Raw genomic sequence first — 27943 nt, 5'->3', positions numbered from 1 at the left:
ATTATTAAAGAAGATACATTTCCAAGTGGTTTTAAAAACCGTTTGGGTTGTTTGAGACTCATATTTTTGGGTTTGAGGAAAAAATTCAAATGTCATGATTGGAGGGCTTCTGAGACACCCTGCAGGAATGTACACTTTTAACCCTAGCTAGGGTTATGGTTAGCGATCCCACACGATGTAGAAGTTTTTTACTGTCAGTCCTGCATTCCGGGCCCCCAGTTATCTTTAGGATGAGTGATAATTTGCTCCTATCTGCACTTTTAGTTTTCGGACAGTTTTGGCCACCTTTCAGTATATTGCCCCATTCACTGATTTTATCCCAAAAGTGAGCCAGATGAAAAGTGTGAAGAATACCTGTTCTAAGGGGTAAACTCTCTTCATTTTGTCATTTAAAGTGCAGCTAGAAGTGTAACTTTGGGCAAAATTCTATGGTTCTTTTAACCCTAACCCTAGCCAGGTATTAAAAGCTTGCCGATGTATGTACCATTTGACAGCATTATTCACCTCAATGAAAATTTGCCTAAAGAAGACAGATTATTAAAGAAGATACATTTCCAAGAGGTTTTGAAAACCGTTTGGGTTGTTTGAGAGTCATATTTTTGGGTTTGAGGAAAAAATTCAAATGTCATGATTGGAGGGCTTCTGAGACACCCTGCAGGAATGTACACTTTTCAACCCTAGCTAGGGTTAGGGTTAGCGATCCCACACGACGTAGACGTTTTTTACTGTCAGTGCTGCATTCCGGGCCCCCAGTTATCTTTAGGATGAGTGATAATTTGTTCCTATCCTCACTTTTAGTTTTCGGACAGTTTTGGCCACCTTTCAGTATATTGCCACATTCACTGATTTTATCCCAAAAGTGAGCCAGATGAAAAGTGTGAAGAATACCTGTTCTAAGGGGTAAACTCTCTTCATTTTGTCATTTAAAGTGCAGCTAGAAGTGTAACTTTGGGCAAAATTCTATGGTTCTTTTAACCCTAACCCTAGCCAGGCATTAAAAGCATGACGATGTATATACCATTTGAAAGCATTTTTCACCTCAATGAAAATTTGCCTAAAGAAGAGAGATTATTAAAGAAGATACATTTCCAAGTGGTTTTAAAAACCGTTTGGGTTGTTTGAGACTCATATTTTTGGGTTTGAGGAAAAAATTCAAATGTCATGATTGGAGGGCTTCTGAGACACCCTGCAGGAATGTACACTTTTAACCCTAGCTAGGGTTAGGGTTAGCGATCCCACACGACGTAGAGGTTTTTTACTGTCAGTGCTGCATTCCGGGCCCCCAGTTATCTTTAGGATGAGTGATAATTTGCTCCTATCTGCACTTTTAGTTTTCGGACAGTTTTGGCCACCTTTCAGTATATTGCCCCATTCACTGATTTTATCCCAAAAGTGAGCCAGATGAAAAGTGTGAAGAATACCTGTTCTAAGGGGTAAACTCTCTTCATTTTGTCATTTAAAGTGCAGCTAGAAGTGTAACTTTGGGCAAAATTCTATGGTTCTTTTAACCCTAACCCTAGCCAGGTATTAAAAGCTTGCCGATGTATGTACCATTTGACAGCATTATTCACCTCAATGAAAATTTGCCTAAAGAAGACAGATTATTAAAGAAGATACATTTCCAAGAGGTTTTGAAAACCGTTTGGGTTGTTTGAGAGTCATATTTTTGGGTTTGAGGAAAAAATTCAAATCTCATGTTTGGAGGGCTTCTGAGACACCCTGCAGGAATGTACACTTTTCAACCCTAGCTAGGGTTAGGGTTAGCGATCCCACACGACGTAGACGTTTTTTACTGTCAGTGCTGCATTCCGGGCCCCCAGTTATCTTTAGGATGAGTGATAATTTGCTCCTATCTGCACTTTTAGTTTTCTGACAGTTTTGGCCACCTTTCAGTATATTGCCACATTCACTGATTTTATCCCAAAAGTGAGCCAGATGAAAAGTGTGAAGAATACCTGTTCTAAGGGGTAAACTTTCTTCATTTTGTCATTTAAAGTGCAGCTAGAAGTTTAACTTTGGGCAAAATTCTATGGTTCTTTTAACCCTAACCCTAGCCAGGTATTAAAAGCTTGCCGATGTATGTACCATTTGACAGCATTATTCACCTCAATGAAAATTTGCCTAAAGAAGACAGATTATTAAAGAAGATACATTTCCAAGAGGTTTTGAAAACCGTTTGGGTTGTTTGAGACTCATATTTTTGGGTTTGAGGAAAAAATTCAAATCTCATGTTTGGAGGGCTTCTGAGACACCCTGCAGGAATGTACACTTTTCAACCCTAGCTAGGGTTAGGGTTAGCGATCCCACACGACGTAGACGTTTTTTACTGTCAGTGCTGCATTCCGGGCCCCCAGTTATCTTTAGGATGAGTGATAATTTGCTCCTATCTGCACTTTTAGTTTTCGGACAGTTTTGGCCACCTTTCAGTATATTGCCACATTCACTGATTTTATCCCAAAAGTGAGCCAGATGAAAAGTGTGAAGAATACCTGTTCTAAGGGGTAAACTTTCTTCATTTTGTCATTTAAAGTGCAGCTAGAAGTGTAACTTTGGGCAAAATTCTATGGTTCTTTTAACCCTAACCCTAGCCAGGCATTAAAAGCATGCCTATGTATGTACCATTTGACAGCATTTTTCACCTCAATGAAAATTTGCCTAAAGATGACAGTTTTTTAAAGATGATACATTTCCAATAGGTTTTGAAAACCGTTTGGGTTGTTTGAGACTCATATTTTTGGGTTTGAAGAAAAAATTCAAATCTCATGATTGGAGGGTTTCTGAGACACCCTGCAGGAATGTACACTTTTCAACCCTAGCTAGGGTTAGGGTTAGCGATCCCACACGACGTAGAAGTTTTTTACTGTCAGTGCTGCATTCCGGGCCCCCAGTTATCTTTAGGATGAGTGATAATTTGCTCCTATCTGCACTTTTAGTTTTCGGACAGTTTTGGCCACCTTTCAGTATATTGCCCCATTCACTGATTTTATCCCAAAAGTGAGCCAGATGAAAAGTGTGAAGAATACCTGTTCTAAGGGGTAAACTCTATTCATTTTGTCATTTAAAATGCAGCTAGAAGTGTAACTTTGGGCAAAATTCTATGGTTTTTTTAACCCTAACCCTAGCCAGGCATTAAAAGCTTGCCGATGTATGTACCATTTGACAGCATTATTCACCTCAATGAAAATTTGCCTAAAGAAGACAGATTATTAAAGAAGATACATTTCCAAGAGGTTTTGAAAACCGTTTGGGTTGTTTGAGAGTCATATTTTTGGGTTTGAGGAAAAAATTCAAATCTCATGTTTGGAGGGCTTCTGAGACACCCTGCAGGAATGTACACTTTTCAACCCTAGCTAGGGTTAGGGTTAGCGATCCCACACGACGTAGACGTTTTTTACTGTCAGTGCTGCATTCCGGGCCCCCAGTTATCTTTAGGATGAGTGATAATTTGCTCCTATCTGCACTTTTAGTTTTCGGACAGTTTTGGCCACCTTTCAGTATATTGCCACATTCACTGATTTTATCCCAAAAGTGAGCCAGATGAAAAGTGTGAAGAATACCTGTTCTAAGGGGTAAACTCTCTTCATTTTGTCATTTAAAGTGCAATTAGAAGTGTAACTTTGGGCAAAATTCTATGGTTCTTTTAACCCTAACCCTAGCCAGGCATTAAAAGCATGACGATGTATATACCATTTGAAAGCATTTTTCACCTCAATGAAAATTTGCCTAAAGAAGAGAGATTATTAAAGAAGATAAATTTCCAAGAGGTTTTGAAAACCGTTTGGGTTGTTTGAGAGTCAAATTTTTGGGTTTGAGGAAAAAATTCAAATGTCATGATTGGAGGGCTTCTGAGACACCCTGCAGGAATGTACACTTTTAACCCTAGCTAGGGTTAGGGTTAGCGATCCCACACGACGTAGAAGTTTTTTTCTGTCAGTGCTGCATTCCGGGCCCCCAGTTATCTTTAGGATGAGTGATAATTTGTTCCTATCTTCACATTTAGTTTTCGGACACTTTTGGCCACCATTCGGTATATTGCCCCATTCACTGATTTTATCCCAAAAGTGAGCCAGATGAAAAGTGTGAAGAATACCTGTTCTAAGGGGTAAGCTCTCTTCATTTTGTCATTTAAAGTGCAGCTAGAAGTGTAACTTTGGGCAAAATTCTATGGTTCTTTTAACCCTAACCCTAGCCAGGCATTAAAAGCATGCCTATGTATGTACCATTTGACAGCATTTTTCACCTCAATGAAAATTTGCCTAAAGATGACAGATTTTTAAAGATGATACATTTCCAATAGGTTTTGAAAACCGTTTGGGTTGTTTGAGTCTCATATTTTTGGGTTTGAGGAAAAAATTCAAATCTCATGATTGGAGGGTTTCTGAGACACCCTGCAGGAATGTACAGTTTTCAACCCTAGCTAGGGTTAGGGTTAACGATCCCACACGACGTAGAAGTTTTTTACTGTCAGTGCTGCATTCCGGGCCCCCAGTTATCTTTAGGATGAGTGATAATTTGCTCCTATCTTCACATTTAGTTTTCGGACACTTTTGGCCACCATTCAGTATATTGCCCCATTCACTGATTTTATCCCAAAAGTGAGCCAGATGAAAAGTGTGAAGAATACCTGTTCTAAGGGGTAAACTCTCTTCATTTTGGCATTTAAAGTGCAGCTAGAAGTGTAACTTTGGGCAAAATTCTATGGTTCTTTTAACCCTAACCCTAGCCAGGCATTAAAAGCATGCCGATGTATGTACCATTTGACAGCATTTTTCACCTCAATGAAAATTTGCCTAAGGAAGACAGGTTATTAAAGAAGATACATTTCCAAGTGGTTTTGAAAACCGTTTGGGTTGTTTGAGACTCATATATTTGGGTTTGAGGAAAAAATTCAAATCTCATGATTGGTGGGTTTCTGAGACACCCTGCAGGAATGTACACTTTTCAACCCTAGCTAGGGTTAGGGTTAGAGATCCCACACGACGTAGAAGTTTTTTACTGTCAGTGCTGCATTCCGGGCCCCCAGTTATCTTTAGGATGATTGATAATTTGCTCCTATCTGCACTTTTAGTTCGGACACTTTTGGCCACCTTTCAGTATATTGCCCCATTCACTGATTTTATCCCAAAAGTGAGCCAGATGAAAAGTGTGAAGAATACCTGTTCTAAGGGGTAAACTGTCTTCATTTTGTCATTTAAAGTGCAGCTAGAAGTTTATCTTCGGACACAATTCTATGGTTCTTTTAACCCTAACCCTAGCCAGGCATTAAAAGCATGCCGATGTATGTACCATTTGAAGCATGTAGGGTATTGGAATGTTTTGAATATTTATTGTGTTAGATATAAGTGTCCACAAGTGATTTTCCAGTATGTGAACTGCTTCATTGAGGGTGTTGAGTTGTTTTCATGTTCTAGTAACGGGAACCCGTAGTATTGGTTCAGCATTAATAAAGTTCTTTTTTGAATGAAGTAACATAAATTAATCTCCTTTTTCCTATTCCCACCCTTGAGAAGATATTGATAAGAGTAGCAGAAACGGAGCAAGTGCTTCTTTAATGAGTGGTTTAATTAGATGGGCTTTACTTCAGCCCATTTATATGAATTATATTTTTTATCCTTAGTTTATATATAGAGAGTGGGTACATTTGCGTTAGGAGTTACTTTTTTCAGTTGTTTTATTTACGTCTTTTTATGGCAGGTTGTAATAATTAGTGAAATTCTGGGTCTTGTTGGTAAATTTTTTTGTCATTTGCTACACTTGTTTTTTGTGCGGAGGCTATTGATGTTTCCGTGCAGAGTATGTCGCATCTAGCTCCATTTCGATTGCATTATCTGAGCTGCAGAATTTTGTTTTTCTTGTATGCCTTTCAAACTGACAGGTTAAATAAGTTGTTAGTCTGGCCGAGCAGTTAGTCATTTCATCGACCCGCTTCGGAAAGTGTTTGATAAATAACCATCCTCTCTGTGTATATCATCATGAAGGATGCGATCCTGGACTGAAACCAATTATGGTCTATTCAGTGTTTGATACTTAGTGCGACTTATTGTATGAAATTATCTCTGTGTACAAACATTCAAATAATTGATCATACATTAGCTCTTATCACGCAGCACAATGTAAAATGTCAAAAATCATTTTGATTGCATTCTGAGCGCATTTCAGGGGCATTTTATAGAGTATGACACCACATGTTCTTTACTTCTTTAATGTACCTTTTTACTTTGATTGCAAAAGGTACACAGGATCTATTAAAATTAAAATTAGTTGTTTTGCTATACTTTGACTTTTATTTGTAACTTGTAAAAATAAAGATAATGTGAAAAGAGGGCAGTACTGTTATTTTACTAAATATTTTTTGTATGTGCTCTCATAGCAAAGCGAAGGACACAGTAAACATTCTCAAAGCGTGGCTTTTTTTTCCTTTTTTCCATCCCAAAAGATGGTTTGTTCTTTTACAAATTATCTGGTTATATGTGATACCAATAATCTTGGAATCTTGGAGCCTTCTATCATAGGAATTTACTTCAGCATCAAATGCTGGATGCAGGCTATGCACAGGTTGCTGCCATGTGTTTGGAAATGTAAAAAAGCCTCTATGCTTCAGGTAGTGTTGTCCATCAGTTGTACATTGGACTCCCTAAACAATTGTATATTAAGTGCTTCAGGTAGCTGCTAGACATGAGTGATCACGTTTATTGGACCAGAGAGAGCCTGATCTAGAAAGTACTGGCTATGGAATCAAAACGTGACAGGACTCTTTTATGGGAAAGAGTAGTTTTAATGACTGCAAAAATGCAATTTTGGCTTTCTGATTGGCTGGGCTAAAGAATATTCCAATTGTGTTATTATAATAGCTCATTTGTACAGTTGGATTTTGTATGCAGATGCAGAATAAAAAAAAACTGCACACTGCATTTTGCAGGGGTCCCTTAGAATCTGAATATGAGTCTTGTACAACACATAAACACCAACTTAATTGTCAAAAGCTGCAATACATGGACAATTGTGCTCTAGTTCTCTAAGTGCCAGACTTTCTCTAAGTTAAAATTGTTGATGCAATTGTCATGTGATAGCCAGTTGCAGGTACACACATAGGTCAGGAACTGGTTAATGAACAGGTGTACTGCAAGAACAAGTAATGGTGTACTGCAGGGATCAATGATTCTGAAATAGTTCAGAAACTAGTTATTTGAGCATGGTACAAATAGGGGAGTGGCAAGTATAGAAACAGCAACAAGGGAGTTTAAAAAAAGATACAATTGTGGATTCCAAGACTTGGGTAGTGAAATGTAATGTTGATTATTGCAAAGTAACACACAGGAAGTAGAAACCATTGCTATGCATATAATTATTCTGAGTTTCGTGAAGCTCCTTGTGGAATGAATTTGGGGTGCTGAGTACACTCTTCCATGTCCCGATCAATGTGGGGAAGCAATGAAAATGCAAAAAAGAATGCTTATGAATGTAGTAAAAACTTTAGAATTAAAATGAAGGGAAGTTGTGTTTAAACTTACCAATGTATAGAACTAATAAAATCCAATTTAAAATGTTGTGTTTTTGGCATTGTTCATAAATATATATATCTTTAGAAAGACTTCAAAGAGGCTCAACAAGAATTATTACTAGTTTCAGTATATTGTCTTATACAGACAGGTGGAAGGAGCTAATTGTCTTCTTTCCAAAATAAACACAAGCAAGGGGAGACTTTATTATATGAATTTAAACCTAAGGGGGTGTACGGTAGATCAGCAGTGAAACATTTAGGGCAGAGAATAATAACAAACCCTGGGTGTTAGGGACAGCTAGGTGATTCTGTTCCACACTATAGGCTCTTTAAAGAAACGAAAGACCGTACTCATTTGCAGTTATTTGTATTTTATGGTATTAATAAGCTAAAGCATGCTTTAAATGTTCACATCTTCAGCCATGAATCAATATTGAAAAACCCTTCTTATTTTTGGTTTGATTAGTAAGAAATAAAGCAATATTATAGCGATCTTTTACGATTTATTATAACTATAAATGGTATATGTAATATAGACAGATAATAGAATAAGAAAAAAAATATCAAATGACAATCTAAAGAAAGAATTACAGTGTTGAGATTTTCAACCTTTACAGTAAGTTAAGCAAATGTATTTTGTTACTTTGCAAGATTAAATAAATTTTTATATGACTTTAAATATAGTTTTTGATTCAGTAGCATGATTTAAGTTTCTTATTCAATGAAAAGACATTTTTGAAATAATGTATTCCATCCGCTGCCTAATCAAATCAGCCTGCAAAACCTTTTTTAAAAGAGTGGCTGTCTGCACTTATCATTTTCTTTTGCAGAATGATGTGACCAGAAAAGTTAAATGTATATTTGCGTGGTAGTGGGGTTGTGATATTAAAAATGAACCTCCAATAAATCTAGCTGCAATAATATTATATTTATAAACCTAAAATCTGTTTCAAAAGATTGAAAAGAAATAATTACATACTTATTATCTTCAAAGCTTAATGTGAACGTCCTGAAAGTGTTGAAGCATAACTTGGAACAAGCTATGTTCGGCAACATCTTACTGTAGAGTATTATTGAGAACAAATTCCATTTTCTTTATCTTTATTAAACCATCAAGTGGGAATCATAAATGTTGGAACCTACACAGACAATAGCGACAACAAAGCAGAACATAGTAGTAAGAAAAGGTTCTACAGAATCCTATTAGTACCAAGGAGAAAACAATATGTTTTTTTTAAGAATAACACAGCATTTAAATGCAAGATTGTTGAAATCAACAATTAGTATTAATTGCATTGTTTTTGGACTTTGAGGGTTGCATTCCTGCATTTCTTTGCATTCATGTAGTGTGCAAACTGAAACAGAAATACTGTTGACAATTTTCTCAAATCACATTGCGGAAAAAGAAGACATAAAGAACACAGTGCCTTGAAGATGTATTTAGACCCTTATAGTTTTCACATTATTTACTCTGTAGCTTGCAGTCATTCAGACACTTTGAAGTAGCAGTTAATATTTTTTATGTACAAATAATAAATGCTTACCCCATACATTCAAAGATTGAAAACAAAAAAAACAAACAAACAAAAAGAATTAAGCAGATAATATGAAAGAAAATTGGAAAAGACATAATTTCATAGGTTTTCAAACCTTTTGCTCTGGCAAGCCTTAAATACTTTAAGTACACAAAATTACTATAGCAAGCCACACAATTAGTGAAGTAACCTCTCTCCGTGTACAATAACAATTATTATAAGGACCAAGGAGCTTTGAAAGCTGTGCTGGGATAAAGTTCTATACATGTACAGAACTGAAGGGCATAAAAGTAAACCCTTAATATATCTATGAGCATGGTGAAGTTGATAATTAAGTGGAGGCATCCAGATGCTACCTAGATCAGTCTGTCCCTCCAAACTGAGCAGCTGGGCAAGGAGGAAACTTGCCAAGGGCGATTTTGAAAATTCAGAGGTAGGAGAAAATGGCCATGGGTCAACCATATCCCAGTCACCCCACAAAGGAGGCGTGCGACAAAGTACTTACAGTAAGTGATTCTGCAAACATGAAATACAAAGTGTTGTGGTTAGATAAGACATAATTGGAGCTTTCCGAGGTAAATCTGAAGCTTTACATCTGTTGCAAACCCAACGTAATTCATCATCGAGTCAACGCCATCTCTACTGTCAAGCATGGTGGTGGTAGCAATAGTTGTGCTTCTCATTGGTGGGGACTGGGAAGCATATCAACACTGATACTTAGGGAAAAACATGTTTTAGTCTGCTATAGACTTAAATTTGGGGTGAAAATTCACCTTTCAGAGAAAAACAACCCAAAGCGCAAGTCCTAAGCTACACTGGAGTGTCTTATTCTTAAGATAGTGAATGTCCTGACTTGAAACCTATTGAGAATCTCTGGAAAAACTTGAAAACCATTGTTCGTAAGCCATCATTAAGCAGCTTAAGCAAATCTGCCAAGAACAATAGGAAAACAATTAATCAAGCCAGTGTACAAAGTTGGTGAAGACTTACCCAAAAAGACTTGCTGCTATAATTGCTGCCAAAGGTGCTTCCACCAAATATTAAGTTCATGGGTCTGAATTCTTACACAGTTAATATATTTCAGGTTTTTCTTTTTTGTTTTTGCTAACGTTTACAATAGTATATATTTCCCTTAGAAAGTTTCAGTTTGCGTGTTCAGATTTTGAATAAATTATTAATTTCACAAAATGGTACGCCATGGTTACTAGGAAGGGTCTTTTTCCACGATACTCTAAATGAATGCATTTAAAATGTCTTACCTTGGGGCTATTCTGGATTTTTTTAACATTAAATTCTAAATATTAATGCAATTTAAATTAGTTAAGTTAAAAAACTCCATCACAGTAATGTATTGTGAATTTAAAAGTCTAATTGCAAATTTAAAATGTGAACACTACAAGCATTTGCTGATACTTTTCATTGAAACTCTTGACAGTTTTTCTTCATAATTATGTGCATCTTGCTGAATGACCATTGTTGGTGTAGTGTTCCAAAATAGTACCAAATGTTTTTGTACTTTATTAATGGGCATTTTAATGTAGTGCAGATATGATTGACTAATGGAATTATATACAAACTGAATAGAATATATGGCTAAATGAAAGGCCTTTATTGCTAAACTTTTAGTTTCTGACAAATTAATCAGTCTCATTGTGTATGACTTTATATGAATGTAGTAGTGCCTAATTATTAAAATAATGCATTACTAAAGAGGTAAGATTGACAATATGTTAAGATTGTCTCTGGAATATTAAATAATGCAGTAAACGATATCCCACAGATGACTAAATTGTATAATCTCATTATAGCTAAATGAAAAAATATGATTCAATTAACTCTTTGTTTTGGTACAACAAGAAACCACATTCACTGCAAACCTGTCCTTTAGATTAATGTGTTTGAATATTTAATAATATATCTTGTTATGCAGATTATCCACATTTATTTCTGAAGTCTAATGAGTATGAAAGCCATTTGTCCTTGCCATTTTATGCACTGCCTGTAACAGGCATGAGTACCTAAAGACTATGTAAGATTTCCCTTTTTGATATATGTGCAGTAATTACTTACTTTTAATCTTATACATTTTGTAGTTGGACACTATTTTCCATCTGCCTAATAGAATGTCAATGGATTGCAATGTTTTTTTGTAATGCAGTTAGAGTACCACAGGAATCTGTGCAAGGACTGCTCTTCCTGTTTTGTATAACTGGTGTTAAGTCTGGTACATTGAGTATATTAGTGAAGTGTTCAGTGTATACTGAATTAGGAAGATTACTAAACTGTAGGCAATGCAAAGTAAATCATCTCGATGATGTAAATCATCAATTAAGAGTGTTGCATGTGGATAGCAAAAAGCAGATAAGAAATGATAAACTGAGACTGAGCAGCTCATAAAAAAACAACATTTATATGTCTTGTAAAGAATGTGGGTTTACAAGAGCAGAAAAGGCAAGCATAAATGTAGTATATATATAAATAACACAAAAAGCAACAAATATGTCAGTGTATCAGGGGAGTGATCAGTGTCATCATGTATGATAGTAGGCTCTAGTGGAGCCTTAGTTTCTTTAGTGATTAAGATATGTATAGTTTACAATGATGGAAGTCAGAGGGTGTGACACATACTTGCAGAACAATATACTTGTACTGTTGTCCTTGTGTGTTTTCTGCCTTAATTTGACAACCAGCCAAGCTCCATTCTTTAATTAGATGGGTGTCAGAATACAAGTGTTAAATGAAATACTTTTAGTTTAGTTATTTAGCAAGCATGTAACTTTGGAGTATGGAGTGCAACTAAAAAGATACAACTTAATTCTTTACTCACATATATACAGTTGGCCTTTTTTATTCTTTACCGTTTATTATTATTATCATTATTATTATTATTTTATTATTATTATTATTGATCTTTATCTTTAATTTATCTTTACTATTTTACTATTTAATTTAAAAAAATACACAAATGTATTCCTTAATTCTATATTAAGAAAATATATTTTTAGATACAAATTATAAACAATACTAACTATGCTACAACTATACACATCACACTAAACTGGTAAAATGTCCTAAGTTTGCATCATTCACTTAAAAAAGTTAAGCTTAGAGTATTATTCTGAAATATAACTATATAATGCCACAAGATTAAATAAGCACTTTCACCCAGCTTCAATGTTTTTGGTGGCAGGAACCAAATGGATGGTAGCAGATGGATACGCTGGCAGCCGATTACTGGCAGTGTGCTCATCAGTTAAGTTACTGTATCATCTATCCATAAGGTCAGAATGGAAGCACCACCATAGAATAAATACTGTCAGTCTATCGTCGAACAAAAACGATCAGCGGAGGGGGCAAATGATAAAACTGTAAACTGACTACCGAATAATGCTAACTGTGTACACCAAATCAATTGATATAAAGGTCCAAGTATGATGGTCTGAGCAGGATTGTCTTGTTGCTACAGATCACCACTTTAATGACTGTACAATGAATGAGTCATGTACAGTAGGACTCAGAGACCAGTGACAACATTGTCCATGTGCAGGTTTAATGCCCAGAGCACAATACTCCAACACAGCATCTGCAGCCTGTTTCAAGGCATGCATCACACATGAATGGTTTCTTACTGTGGCCACACATTTCCCAAGAGAAATCTTAATCAGAACAATGACTTTAATCATATTATTTCAGTTCCATGAGATAATCAGTAATACAAAAAAATGTTTCTGTGCCTTATGATAATTTTGTGAATGTTGAATTTATAAGCAGGAGGTTTCTTTGATGCATAGTAAATATATATATACAGTAGATTATGTATTTAATATAAAATACTACTATTTTATTATTCCAAAATTAGCATGACTTCACTTGAAATCAGATTGTTATAGAATCAAATACTTTCGTCTTTTTGAAGTGCTACAACATTGGTACGAAAAGAAAAATGATTATAAAAAGCAAATCCTTCAGCTTATACAAGTTTTTGGGAAAGCTGAATAAATTAGTTTTGAGTTTTATCAGACAATATATATTTTTGAATGTATTTTCAATGAAACTATTTAATAACCTACATAGCTTGCCTCTACAATCATTTTGTAATAAATAGTTTTTAATTGCAATACTCCACAAATTGTTATGAACTATTATTGAGTGTACTTTTAAAAACCAAAAAGATTCTGTGAACAATTATGTGATATCCCCGATGAGCTTTTGTTTTTCCCTGACTTATATCGGGACCGGTTATTGTGAACAAAACAGCAGGTATATTATGGCCGGGGAGATCAAGTTAAATATACGTCAGGCAAAAATATTGTGAGATCTCCGCAGACCTCCTATGCCAACAGACGAAGAACAGTGGGAATAATTGAGCATTATCAGTTTTAAAGGATAAGATACAATGATGTCATTATAAGCAAGGGACTAGTCAATAAGGCCAATCTTTGGATATCCTATTAAGAAAATTATATATTGTAGTTTCCCAAATGGTACACAAGCAGAATGAGTTCTTAATAAACATCCGATGATGAGAAAAAATTGTTTCCAAATCTGATTGTTTACGCAGTCAGTAAAAAGTCTACAAGAAAAAAAACGATCAGCTGATGCATTCTATGATGATGTGTACCAAATCCTACATTTTGGCTCATTGAGGATAAAGTATGTAGGCGAGCTCTTGACAGAAATTACACCTTATAACTCTTATGGCATGCTCTGAAACTTAGTCAGCAAATAATGAACGCATAGCAAAGTGTGGGATTGACCACTGCAATCACCTGGTTGAAATGTTATGAATAATTGTGAAGGAAATCATAGCTGCAATGAAATCTATAAATTTATTCCATAAAGTCACTTGAAAAATTAGTATGTAAATTCACCTGAAGTAATTATATAGCCATCCACAAAAATAGGCTTTTGGATTTTTCTGCTCTAGTTTTTCAGAAAGTGAACACAGCAATGATCAAGATCTTTATTGTGTTACATATCCGTATTGTGTAAGGAAGAAGAGGAATTATTGTTCTTGTTCGAATTTATTAATTATGTTTTCTGTTAAGTGATTTGATGGTGTATTCATAACTATCTTCAGTGAATAACTTTAAATAGACTCAATATACTGTAGCAATGTTTTTTGAACTCTATAAATTGAATTTAATATGATCATTTGTTGGAAATCTGTAGTGACTATGTGAAAATGTATTATGTTTGTATGTTGCTCATTTTGTGTCTTTCAGATTATTGTTTGGTACTCACGATTACAGATGAATCTGGTGTGAAACTTGGATGCTCGATATTCAATGAGAAATTAGAAGCGCTTCCCCAAATCTACAAAATTGGTGACATTGTCCGTTTTCATAGAATAAAGGTAATACATTTTTTTTTAGTTCTTTGTATGAAAGTAATCACATCATAGTTTGAGTTTTATTGTGCAGCCAACGGGATATTTGTCCAGTGTTGCAGGAATTGTTGAAATGTTGTAGAGGTATATTTTAGTTCACCTTTCATGAATAACTCTGATGCACTCATGTGACTTTGTTGCATTAGCACTAAATCACCTCATTAGTGAAAGAGTTGAGTTAGCACAGGTGATGAGGTGATTTAACCTGTGGAATGTCAAGTTCATTAAAAATCAAGAATACAGAAACAAACCAGAAAAGTGTTTATCAAGAAAACAAGGCCTTTATGTCAACAGTATGTTGGGAGACTGGGCTACTGTACTGCTTGCTGTGGAGCCATGTTCTCTTTAGTCATGAATCAAGGTTTTATTTCACTCATCAGCAAGTATGAAATATATACAATTTTTTGTATACAACAAACCAATCAATGGGGAGGTCTGTTGTACACAATAATAGAGATTGATGACAAATGACATGACTTCCACCCTTTCTGCAGGCTTATCCTGACTTTACATTCCAGCAAGACAATGTATTTCCCCATGCTGTACATGTAACAGGCAACAGGTTTCCTGCTGTCTGAGGACAATATGAAAGTCATACTGTACATGCCCTGCTCACTAGACCTGAGCCCCATTGAAAATTTGTGGGATGAGCTGGAATGATATGTGGTATCTGTAACATTATTATTATCCAAGGCTCTTGGTGAGGAATGAGACCTGATTCCACAAGAAAGCATCTGCAACCAGGTACAAAACAAGCATTGCAGGTTGCTGGTTGCATTTCTTACAACGGTGGCCACACAAAGTACTACCCTGTGATTTTCAGAGTAGAACCCTTGTTGATCAACATTGTAGATGACTAATTTAAGCCCACCTAATGAATTTACTTACACCTGTTTAATAAAATGGCAGGGTTCCTCTACCTTCTTCAAAAGATGATTATTTGTCTGATAGCATTGTGAATTTACATTTATAAATGTTTCTTTTTGATGCTCAGTATATAAATATACTTACTGAATTTAACTTTCTTTCCATATGTTATTCTGAATCATAATGTTGTTGTCTTTGCTTTCTAACAGTCTCTCCTGTTCAACAGCAAGCTAAGTGGGATGACTAGTTTGGGTTTTTCTGCCCTAACATTTGATGGTAGAGTGGGAACTCCAGTATGTCCTCGAACATCAAGCAAAACCTACCATTTTGGGGAAGAAGATAGAAGAATTGTAGAGAAATTGCGTCAATGGGCAGCAACTATCTATCCAAATTTGGAAATAAGCCTGGCTACAGTTCAGCCTAAGTCATTTTTTGATTTGACCTGTCAGCTTCTGGCAAAGGCAGAAATCAGCAGAGCCTGTGTACTTTTAAAGGTATGAGCTGTTATATAATTCATTTCAGGAGTTCATTTCAGGATCTGATTATTTTAAATATATCGCTAAAGCACACGTATTTCATAAGATAGTGAACAAAACCACAAAGGTTTTTTTATATTCTAATGGGTTTACAGGAGATAGTAACCTATGCCAAACCAAGTGTAAGCTTCTTTGGACAGAAAGTGTTGTTTCCTGTAAGGCTGTTTTCAAGTTGCCTTATCTGCTCTGTGTGACTGCTCTGGGACACTGGCTATAGATGAGTAAAGACCAGACAGTTCATTAAACCATAGAGTTTTTTGGCCTGAGCTGATCATTACTGAAGGGCACACAATGCTGAGCAGTACTCTGTGGAATAAGAATTAGGAATTTCTTACAAGAACATCACAATAGCCAAAAATCTAATTTCATTTTTATGACAGCATGGGAGTATAAATTTATATTGGAGAAAAAGTTTTGCTTGTCTGCACAATTTTTCTGTACAAAATGTTTTAATACCTAAGGAAGAGTGATGATCACATAAGCAAACAATACAGGTGGAACAATTGTCGTGTCTCAGAAAATGGAGATTGGTTATTTGATTATACTTTTTTATGTCGAGATTTCTGTAGTATCACATTCAACAACTATAGCACGTCGTATCAAGACTCATAAGGTATACCTAAATTGTGTAGTTTTATCAATTATTATTAGTACTAAGAATTTAATAATACTTACAAATAATTATTTATGCAATACATAAACAATACAGTGTCTAACAGAAATACAATAGAAACATGATATTTGCAATTTTGCTTATTCACACAAAAAATGTAGTGACCACTTTTTCCACATTTGCTAACCAAATTCTCTCTATTCATGAACTTTTCAGTAGGACAGTAAATGTGGACATCCTTTTTCACAGCATCTTCATCTCTCTGATCTACCTCGGCTGACCTGCATCAGTCCTTAAAAGGCATAGCTTGGTTAACAAGGATTGTTTGTTTAAACAACAGTGCATCATGGGTTATGCTTTAGTTCAGGGGTTCCCAATCCTGGTCCTGGAGGCCCAAACACCTGCTGCTTTTCATTCCAGCTGAGCTTAATTGCTTAACTGAATTAAGGCAACTTGCAAAAACGACAGGTGTGTGGGTGTCTAGCACCAGGATTGGGAACCCCTGCTTTAGTTAATCAGTTTTCCTCCTGAAAACGTTAATGTGTTTTGTGTGAACACCTGTTACCAGTTATGTCTGTATGTGACTCAATTTTGTACTATGAAATAAAAGATACTTTAAATAACAAAAATAACTCTGGTCCCCTCAGTTATCATGACTGTTTTTAGAGTGCTTTGCAGAAAAGGGTAAAAAAAATATGAGAAAGAGAATAATACTAATCGCAAGAGCAGGAGTCAGTTGATTGGGTGGGAAAGGAGTACTGTAAGTACACTTACTTTGTATAAAAACAAGATTTAAAAAGTAAAAAAAATCACTCTACTAAGAATTTAAAAAATAACCATTAATACAGGGTTAGCTATAACATCATACCAGTGATTCATTTTATTTGTTGACACGTGCAATAACTTAAATATAATATAATAATAATAACACAAAATATAAAGCAGTCTTTCTATTCTTGCTTTAGGATTTGTTTCTCTACTCTTCCTTGCAGAACGCTTCTAGTTCAGAAATATCGTAGGTCATCTTGCATGCACTGCATGTTTCAGATCTAAATTTTTACTTCATCAAGCATTTGTGATAAGATCGCAAGTAAGGTTTCCTTCTGATGACTCTTACATGCAGATCATTTTTGTGTAACCAATGCTACACAGTGGACCGGTGCACCACTACTCCAGCTAAACCTTCCTGCAGGTTCTTTGCAGTGATATGGGGTTTTTTATTTGCATTCCTGACCAGTCTACGAGCAGTTCTATCAGAGACTTCTCTTGATTTTCCAGATCTTGTCTTGACTTCAGCAGTTCCCCTTAACTTCCATTTCTTAATAACATTTTCGACAGTGGAAATTGCAAGCAGGAAGTGTTTAGATATCTTTTTATAGCCTTCCCCTGCTTGGTATGAGTTAATTATCTTTATTTTTGTGCTTCCTCAGTCAGCTGCTTAGAGGAGCCCATGGTTGTTGAGTGTAAGCACAACACCCTGAGAGTTTTGAAGAGTCAGAGAATTTATGAAGCTCTGGAATTGTCATTACCTGACTTAGATTAAGGCCTAACGAGTCAATTAAGTTAGGACACTAATGGATCAACTTTTGCACATGCCACATACTGTATACTGTTTTATTTTTTTCAGTCTTTTACATTTAGCAAATAATAGTAACTGTGCATTAATATTTGCAGAAACATGCCAAGTGTAAGTTTGTTCTCTGCAGAGGCTGTGTTAACTTCTTTTTTTAAAATTGAAAATCAACAAAACATGTAATTTGGCCAGGGGTGCCAAAACTTTTGCATAAAACTGTACTTCAACAACAATACTGGATAGCTGATTCCATAACCCTTTTGGTAAAGGAGTCCCTCTTGATTTCAGTTTTAAATGCACTTCCTCGTACAGTATGTGTCAGTTTGTATTTCACGTTTGATTCTAAAATTCACTGGATTGACTTTGTCAATACCTTTGAGGATTTTGAGGATACTTGTTTCAGGTCCCCTCATAGTCCGCTCTGTTCAGGACTAAAAAGGTTCAGTTCTTTTAGCCTGTCAATGTGTGATAGTCCCTTAAGCTCTAGATAGAATGTAACTTGTTGGTCTTTCGAATGATTCTGGTACACCAACAACTTATCTAGAATATGGTTATCAAAATAATATTTGAACTGAAGAAAGTTAACTAATTCAATATTTTTTCACCTGGTTGAGACCTTATCAGTTTATGCTTTTAAGCATATGTTAACTTGGGAGCATAAGCAATCTGCATTTCTAAAACAGGTTTGCTGTACAATGGTTTATGATTTTGATACAGACAGGAAAGGAAACAAGTAATCTTAATGGCAGTAGTGTTATTGCTATATTATTCTATTGTGAATGCATTTATAAATAGAATAATTGATAAACATAGCACATAGCATGTGAAAGAGAATGTTTATGTGAATTGATTTCATTAAAAATAAAACAGATGGACGTGTATGTTATTGCTGCAATCAATTTCATTTGGTATTTAAAATTGTAGTGAATTTTAGGCCAAAAGGAAGCTAAAGTGAACTTCAGAATTTCAGAGCAGACTGAAACTTGGGTATTTTTATCCAAATAGAAATAATAGAAAAAATATTATATTAAACTAAAACTAATTAGAACTGTATAAGGTATGTAGATAAAATGGATGAACAGTCAGGGTGTTTCTCTGATTTTCAGTGAGTTGTTTTAAAGGTAGTTATGGAACAGAGATAATTGTTAAAAAAGCAAGGTTTAGACCAAATTATATACTACATTTGCTGCAGCAGATCATGCCAATTTAATATATCTGCTTGGGGCGGTCTTTGTTGTAAGGTTATGACATGGCTTTGATAAAAGATTTCTAATAACTTTCAAATAAGTACTTTTCTGTTTTTATGGATGAAGAGGGTGTATCCTCCATAAAGCTCTTTTTTATATTTTAAACCCTCTGATTAATGGACTAATAAGGTGAAGGGGTCTCAATTATTGCTGAATGTCCGTTAAATCACAAATGTTTTTTCAGCTCCAAAACAAACTGTTATATGAGAAAAAAATAGTGTGTGTAAAATGTTTTGACCCCTATTGTATTTTGGCACATTTTATTGTTACAACCCGAAAATACGAAAGATAAAATGCTGAAAATAACCCTAAAAGATCTATAATGTCTCAGAATTGAGACATTGAGAAACTATGAGTGAACAATAACTCAGGTACTCCAAGAATCTGGACTGTATGGTATATTGTCAAGGAGGAAGCCATATTTGAAACAAACACATCATGAAGTTCCATCTTGAATATGCAAAAAAGCATGTAGGAGCCTCTGACACAATGTGGAAAATAAATTGTGGTCTGATGGGACAAAAATTGAGTTATTCAGTTTTATTGCCAAGCATTATGCATGGCGAAAGAAGAGCACTGCTCGTCACTCACAGAGTACCATCCCTACATTGAAGCATGGTGGTGGGATCATAATGTCTTGGGGTTGCTTTTGATTGACAGGGACTAGTAGGTTTGTCAAAATATAGGACAGAATGGATGAAGCAAAATGTAGCAGATCTTGTATCAAAACTTGGAACAGGCAGAAAATGTTGTCGTTCGTTCCGAGTATTGTGAAGTGTAGTTTGGCCAATAAATAATGTGAATGGTAGATAAATGATAAGGTGAGACATTCCATAGAGTAAAAGAAATCAAGAACATGAAAAACAACTCAAGAATACCACTTTCTTCAAACAGGTCTGGGATGGAACAAAATGCCCACATCGCCTTCTAAAGATCCTTGTTGAACCCAGTGCCATTGAAGGTAATATGGCTGCCATCCAAGACTTGCAGGACTTAATTGTGGAAATCCTTGTCTACGATAATCATGTGGAAGTAGCCAAAAAATTGAAGGTAACACAATTACTGTTATTGTTTATGATTAACATTAACATTGATTTATATGTTAGAACTATATAAGTTCATATTGAACTCTATAAATTCATCGTGAAAAACTATTATAATACTATTCTGATTGCTTCTACTTAACTAAATTCTTCAGTAATTGTTATTAATTGCTTACAGTTATATATCGCTTTTCTGGCCACTCCACTCAAAGCGCTTTACAGGTAATGGGGACTCCCCTACACCACCACCAATGGTGCTTATCTAAATCACCATTTGTGTATATTTTTATATCGTGCAAATTATATGTCATATACTCTTCATGCTTGAATACCCAATGCTTTGAAACTTTTAAATTCAGCATTCAGCATTTTGAGAAGAAAAGTATTAATTTGTGATATTGTCTCTGATCATTTCTGTATTTTGAGTTTAGCCTGAATGTCTTCACCAATATCCTCACATGTTTGTCACTTGGTGAATGAATATATCATAGTAATGATACATTGTGATACATCAACATACAGACATTAGGTCATTTTAGTCCAATTTCATGTCTAACATTTCTTGCTAAAATGCTGTGAAACACAATGGATGGAACACCTGGATGCTAAATATTTACTATTCTTAGAAATCAAAGCTTAGACTAAATTACAGCACTACATTTGCTGCTGCAGGTCAATTTCAATTTCAAGCTTTATTGTCCCCTTGGGGAAATTTGTTTTATGGCACAGTCAAACACAACACAATGACAATACACATTATCAAAAGGGAAGAGAATACAGCAATGTTACAAGAGAAAGAAATGAGACAAGGTAGTTACTTTGCATTGTTTAAGAGTGTAATTGCAGTGGGAATGAAAGATTTCCTGAGTCTGTTGGTTTTACACGTGAGGGCACAGAGGCATCTCCCAGATGGGAGAAGTGTGAATTCACAATGGAGGGGGTGAGACACACACTCCCTGGTGCTTTTGGCTTTCTTAGGCACCCTCTGTTTGTAAAGGATGCTTAAGTTGATTTGATTATTCCCCATTATTTAGCTACTTATATTCGCTAATTTACCCAGCTTATAACAATTACCGGTACTTGTATTGCCAAACCAACAAGTGAAGCAGTATGATAAGACACTTTCAATAAGTGATTTGTAGAAAAGTGTAAGAACAGTTTTATCAACCTTAAAGTACCTGAGTTTTCTAAGAAAGAAGAGTCTCTGTTGGCCTTTTTTTATAGATTGTGTCACAACATTCCTGACATTTCGTTTCATGACATTTTTATAGATCTGTTTGGGTCATTCTTTGTTGTAAAGTTTTGACATGGCTTTGATAATATCTTTCAAATAAACACTTTTTGTGTTTCTGGATAATGAAGGTGTATCCTCCACAATGCAAGTTATCCTTGGGTAAGATTATTGAACACAATGTAAATGTTCATTTCAATGCAGATTACATAAATGTACATATTCCTGTGATGTCAGCAGCCATATCGCTCTGCAATTCACAACTGGCAACACACTGAAGCTAAGCAGGTGCGAGCCTGGTCAGTACCTGGATGTGAGACTTCCTGGGAAAAACTAAGGTTGCTGCTGGAAGAGGTGTTAGTGGGGCCAGTGGGGGGCGCTCACCCTGCAGTCCGTGTGGGTCCTAATGCCCCAGAATAGTGACGGGGACACTATACCGTAAACAGGCGCTGTCCTTCGGATGAGACGTAAAACCAAGGTCCTGGCTCTCTGTTGTCATTAAAAATCCCAGGGCGTTTCTCGAAAAGAGTATAGGTCTTACCCCAGTGTCCTGGCCAAATTTCCCATTGGCCTTTACCAATCATGGCCTCCTAATAATCCCCATCTATGAATTGGCTTCATTACTTTGCTCTCCTCCCCACTGATAGCTGATGTGTGGTGAGCGTTCTGGTGCACTATGGCTGCCATCGAGGTGGATGCTGCACATTCGTGGTGTTGGAGGGGAGTCCCCATTACCTGTAAAGCGCTTTGAGTGGAGTGTCCAGAAAAGCACTAAATAAGTGTAAGCAATTGTTATTAATTATAATTATTATGTATGGTGATACTTAAAGTTTATGTACAGTGAAATTGTGCAAATAATTGTGATGTCTAAATGTGTAAAAACTGTTTTAATTTCTAATATGAGGTCTGAAATACCATCTTTAATATGGACTTTATAAATGGATTAGATTTTGATTTATGTTTTAAGATAATTACAAGATTATCCTTTAATCGCCTTAGAAATAGTTCTAAAATAAGATTTCTGTTCAGACTTGATAAATCTTTTGTTGTTTATTGTTGTTAAGGTTTTTAATTTTTTTCAACCCAGTTTCTCAGACATGTTTTTTTCAACCCTTATAGTATTTTTTTTTACTCTGTATTTGAAATGTTAAATCTTAGTCATTCAGAGTGTAGATCATTCTCTCCCAGCAAGATGATTCTTGCCTGCAACATGTCCCAGTAGTGTTCTGCATGGTACCTCAGCAGGGTGATTAACTCTCTAATCCTTGTTATCTCTTGGAGATTGAGTTTTGAGTCCCTTTGTGAGCATTTGTTTTTAACTTCACGTCAGTTTTACTCTAAGCGGTAGAATGCATGTCATCCTATAAATAAGCTGCAAAGTTCAGACATTTTCTCTTTTTGCATGCGAATACTCCTTGAGAACTTTGCACGGTATACATATTATGCCTCAGGATCATGTTCTATTTCCTTATTGGCATTGACATTTTTGGATGTAAAAAAAGCTGCCATTTGCAGTGAAGTCCTTTATTTCTGAAACAACTTTTATTTTTCTGTCACTTACCTGTTTTTTTAGCTTTATACTGTCTTGCTTGTCTGTAGTTCATAACTGCGGCTTTTCAAGCCCAATTACAATGAATAAATTGCAGTTATATGATGTAACTTTTGTCTTATATTTTTCTTACTCAGTATATCTTCTGTGGGAATCATGAGGCATTCTCACTCAGCTTGCACAATTTAGTTGCCACTTTTATATTAAGGACACTCATTGTAGTATTTTAACTATCTTTAATATTATTTTTCTGTCTAATTCAGCAATAGAATAGAATCTAAAAAAAATCTAAAATTTTAGATATATCATAAATTATATTCACTTTTGGAGGCTTACAATGTTTTCCTTATTTTGATTCATGGCTATAGAATCCTCAGTGAAAGTTGTGCTTGAATAGTAAATTTAGATTCCCCACGTAATAAAATAACAGTAAAGTATGACTTTTTTTTACTTAAATATTGATGGAGGGACACTACTTGGGTTTTTATACAGCTTATTGTATTGGAATTAATGAAGAAGGATGTTACAAATTAATTACCACATACAAATTATAAAAAGATAGGGAAGTGCCAAGTTTGTCTAGTGGGCAAATTAAATGGAATTTCCCAACATATTGAACCCAATTAACTTATGCCTTAACCAGAGGAGAATAATGTTTTTTTATTTGGTCATTTACTCCCAGTTCCATTGTAAGTCATGTTAGGCAACTAACAAATAAGACGTGCATATGGCAAACATAATACTTTGGTATTGAGCTTTAATACTGTTGTGTGTGCCGAGACTTATTTTTATATGTGTATTATAGCTATAACTAATGTTGAACTGTTATTATTAATAAAGGCAATATGGATTTAAGAACAGAAAGAGCCTCTAGATGAGAGCCTCTTATCACTCTTTTGTCTCTTAGTTATTAAATTAAAATAATATATCAAGTATCGTGGAAAACTCCTCAACATACAAGACATTATTATACTGGCTATTATTGCTGGCAGCAACAGTATAATTGGATACCTCAAGATACCCTGAGAAAGTGTGAACCAGAACTCATGGGACTACAATCCTGCATCTCTTCAGAGGAACTTTTGCAGTAAAATGGTGTGAATGGAGTTTAAATCAATATGTAGATTATATATATAGTCTGCAGTGAGACAGATTAATCAGGAGATTAAAGGCAATCATTGGTTTCCTGCATGACTAAATTTTATATTGCATATATTCTTTATATTAGTATAGTATATATGGGGCAGTATATATTTAGGGGGAGAGAGTATGTAAATGTGAGTGTATAACTATACAACTATCAAAAGTATGGAAGCTTTAAAAATAAGATATATCTAAGTCAGGAAGAATCAGTCCATTTAGTAGTCTGTTGAGTTTAACAGTTATTAACTACCTCAAAAAACAAATGCACAAGAGGATACATTTCACTGGTATTGTTCTCATGGAAATATCCTTACTTGATAACAGTCACATTGGCATGTTTGTAGAATTTCTCACAATTTCATCTTCATCTGTATTTACCTGTTGATTGTAACTGACTGATTGTAACTGGCAAATACACATTGAGATACAGGCTGAAGTGGTGACCAGATGCCTAGAGCCAGTGCTGCCCATTTTGTTTTATCTCTCCAGTACAGATTGTAAGGTAATTTCAGTGGTTTCCAGGAGAGGTAGCTGGAGGGGTGCTAGACAGGTCAAATGGTCTCTTGTCATTTGTAAAATTTCTTACATTCTTATGAAAAATAATGCCTAAGATTTTGCATAATGTTGAAGAACGTTGCTTATAGCTTTTGTTTTTACCGAATCTGCTCACTAACAACATTCTTCCTACTCTGTCTTCAGGCAGTTGAAAATGTCATACATTGTTTCCTCTGTCCTAGGTGTTTATGGTAGTTGCCTCAAGGTTTTCGGGCTCCATGTCTCCCCTTCCTGCCAGCTTCTCAGACATTTTTGTTTACCGACCCTTTGTTTATGAAGAGAGTGGATAATGCAGTAAATATGCACTTTTATTCAAGTTGGTGTTGTTTCTTAGAAAGTTTATGTCATATGTCAAATGCCATATGTTCTCCATTATATTTTATAAAAAAAATTAAAAAAGGATTGAGTATCAACGTGTTACAGAGTTTAGTTGCTTTTGAGAAAATGTATTACCTGTTTTCAGGAAATATCCCTGATATAGTGATTAGCGGTTTCATTTTAGGATGTCACAGATGTTTTAGGCCATTTACCTGTAGAATTCTAAACAGGAGCACAATATATTTACTTTACCAATATGTCACTCAGTGATTGATGCACCATTTACACTATCTCTCATTTATTTATCCTTCTGTTACAATTGCTGCACTTTGTCTTTCTACAGATAAACTACTACAGATGTGACATTGTTTGGTGTTAGAATAATATTTTATTTCATGTAAGATATGAATCCATTTTATTAGATTGTTTACTAGATGGTAAAACTTTCTGGGGACAACAGTACTGAATATAATGTGACTTCCAACAGAACAAAGTGTCAGATTTCACTGATTTTCAGTGAAGGATATTTCGGCAGATTTTAAATAGATTAAATTAAAGTGGAAAGGTAAAATTATTTTGTTTAACTGGTTGTTTAGAAGAATGCTTCTTATAACAAGTACAATGCCATGAGAATATTAGCATAAAATCATTTGGAATTTACTCTGGTATCTATATGGTGGTATTCTGAAAAATATTGTAAATATAAAATATAAAATAGTTCTAGTATTTACAATCTAGATGCATGTTATAACTATCATTTAAGAAAGGAGTCGCAAAGATTCAGTGTATATTCTGATGAGTAAACAGTGAAGTAGTGCTGTAAATATAATACAGTTTTACATTTTGTATCTTCACAGAAAATGATATTTAAATGGATTTCATGTAACTGGATAACCTTTATAATGCAAAAACTAATTTTATTCTCCCTGTTCAGAAAGAACTCTGCATTTCTGGTAATGAGATGCATACAATTCTTAAATGCCAGGCATGGTGCTACCAAACTAAACACAGCTATACTGTGATTTGCTTGGTGTCAACCCTAAATCAGTTTGCTTCAAATAAAATTAGCTCAAGTAAAATTCTATATATGCTCTGTATGAAGAAATCTATGTTAAGTGAAAGCAGACAATGATTATTGTAGTAAAATCTGAGTCTAATTTGCATGTTAATGAAGCTTTACATTTTAGAAGATATCTTTCTTGTTACTGATGCCCTTCAGGTTGGTTTAGAATTGTGTATTAATTCCTAGAGTGAAGCAACAATCTGACTTTATAGTAAGCATTTATGAAGAATGATATTTGTGAATGTATGTTTTGAGACAATTCTTGATATTAAATGGACCTGTTTTTTCAATATAGTTATTGAAGTGTTTTGGGATTTTGTGATTTAAGGTAATGAAGTCTATGTATTAGTTGATAAAAATCTTTAAAAACTTTTTAAACCCCCTTTATAATAACAATGTTAGAGATGCTGTTCTGCTGAGGGTGTTTTATTTTAATAATTTTCATTGGATTTAGCTGTTTTCTTCTTATTAACATGCATAACACTTGAGAGGAGGAAAGAAGAGGTCGCAATTAGTATTCCATACCTCAAGACAGCTTCTCAAAAGAGAAGGTACCCTATCAGCCATAGACCTTAACAGGCGTGATAAATGGATTATGTACTGTTCATGCTCAAGCCAGTGAAGAAAATTCAAGAGCTGAACACTGTTGACTTTGGCTTGTCTGTTTGTACAAGTCCCTATGTTAGATGACTGACCTACTCACCTCCTCATAAGCAGGGCTGCATCCACGCCCTGAGTCTTTGTTTTCTGTTATTACACTTCCTACTTTTTTCATGTTGGTGTTAAATACCAAATGAGAATTGGAATCTCTTTTACTGTTCTTGTCAGATTTAGATGATTCTGTCCAGCTGTAAGTGGTACAATATATAACTATGTAGTACTTTCTATGGTAATATTGTAAATAACTGTAGATGTTTTAAAAGTCTGAGTCTTGTGGCCAAAACAGTGCTGCTTAATTATGTCTCCTATCTCTGTCGCAGCTGAGATTGTACTGTGACTTGACGGATTACAAGCCTAGTTAACACTCTGCATGAAAAATGTGTGCTTTGTACTATAGGCTACCAACATCTTTCATAGAACTGAGTATCTCCTTTTTGCAATTTTTATGACCATATACAATTATTAAATGCTTAAAGTGATACAAACTGATATAACTGTGCTATTGTCCTTAGAATATCCAAAAATATGTGGGAGCATCTAAAAATAATTGTTTCTGTTATTTTTAATATGGTATTGTTTCTGTAGGTATGTTGATTTAAATTTGTTTAAATTTGAATTCCTTGTAATTTATTTTTTTCTAATTAGAATTTGTAATGTATTCAAGTGCTTGCTACATTTTAATATGCACCACATCTAATTAACCAAATGCTTACTGCCTCTTAAGTAATGTTTTCCAAAATCAGTCTACTGATAAACATTTTTGTCATCTGTTGACAGCTGTGTAACATTTTAATTTGTTTTTCTTAAATTATTTATGTCATTTGATGGATTGCATCGACATGTTCTTATTATCATTGCCCTGCTTTTACCTTTTAGGACATTTAAAAAACAAAATACAGTATAGTTGGAAATGTTAATAACTATTGAATTTTATCAATATTACAATGATATATTACTCTTTTGTGCACTGTTTCAGTAATCTCTCTATGTTGTTCGTAATGGTAATTTGTTGTGTTTGGTTCATTGTTCCTTTGATTCAAGACAATTAACATGTTTTATCTACTGTAATTGTCCTTTGTGTAAGTGAGACATTTATACTGTACATATATAGAATATAACT

At 34.9% G+C, this 27943-nt stretch overlaps 1 protein-coding gene across 2 annotated transcripts in view; it reads left to right on the top strand.

The window, feature by feature from the left end:
• Positions 1 to 27943, top strand: part of pot1 (protection of telomeres 1 homolog) — a 130503-nt gene that overhangs the window by 80714 nt on the left and 21846 nt on the right. For both annotated transcript variants that reach the window (XM_015352476.2, XM_015352473.2), the window contains exons 8-10: positions 14262 to 14392; positions 15502 to 15786; positions 20156 to 20311. In XM_015352476.2, the coding sequence (XP_015207962.2) occupies positions 14262 to 14392; positions 15502 to 15786; positions 20156 to 20311 (572 nt within the window). The remainder of the gene's footprint in view (positions 1 to 14261; positions 14393 to 15501; positions 15787 to 20155; positions 20312 to 27943) is intronic.

This window comes from Lepisosteus oculatus, chromosome 7 (assembly GCF_040954835.1).
Source record: "Lepisosteus oculatus isolate fLepOcu1 chromosome 7, fLepOcu1.hap2, whole genome shotgun sequence".
NCBI lineage: Eukaryota > Metazoa > Chordata > Actinopteri > Semionotiformes > Lepisosteidae > Lepisosteus > Lepisosteus oculatus.
This window is presented reverse-complemented; position numbering and strand designations above follow the sequence as displayed.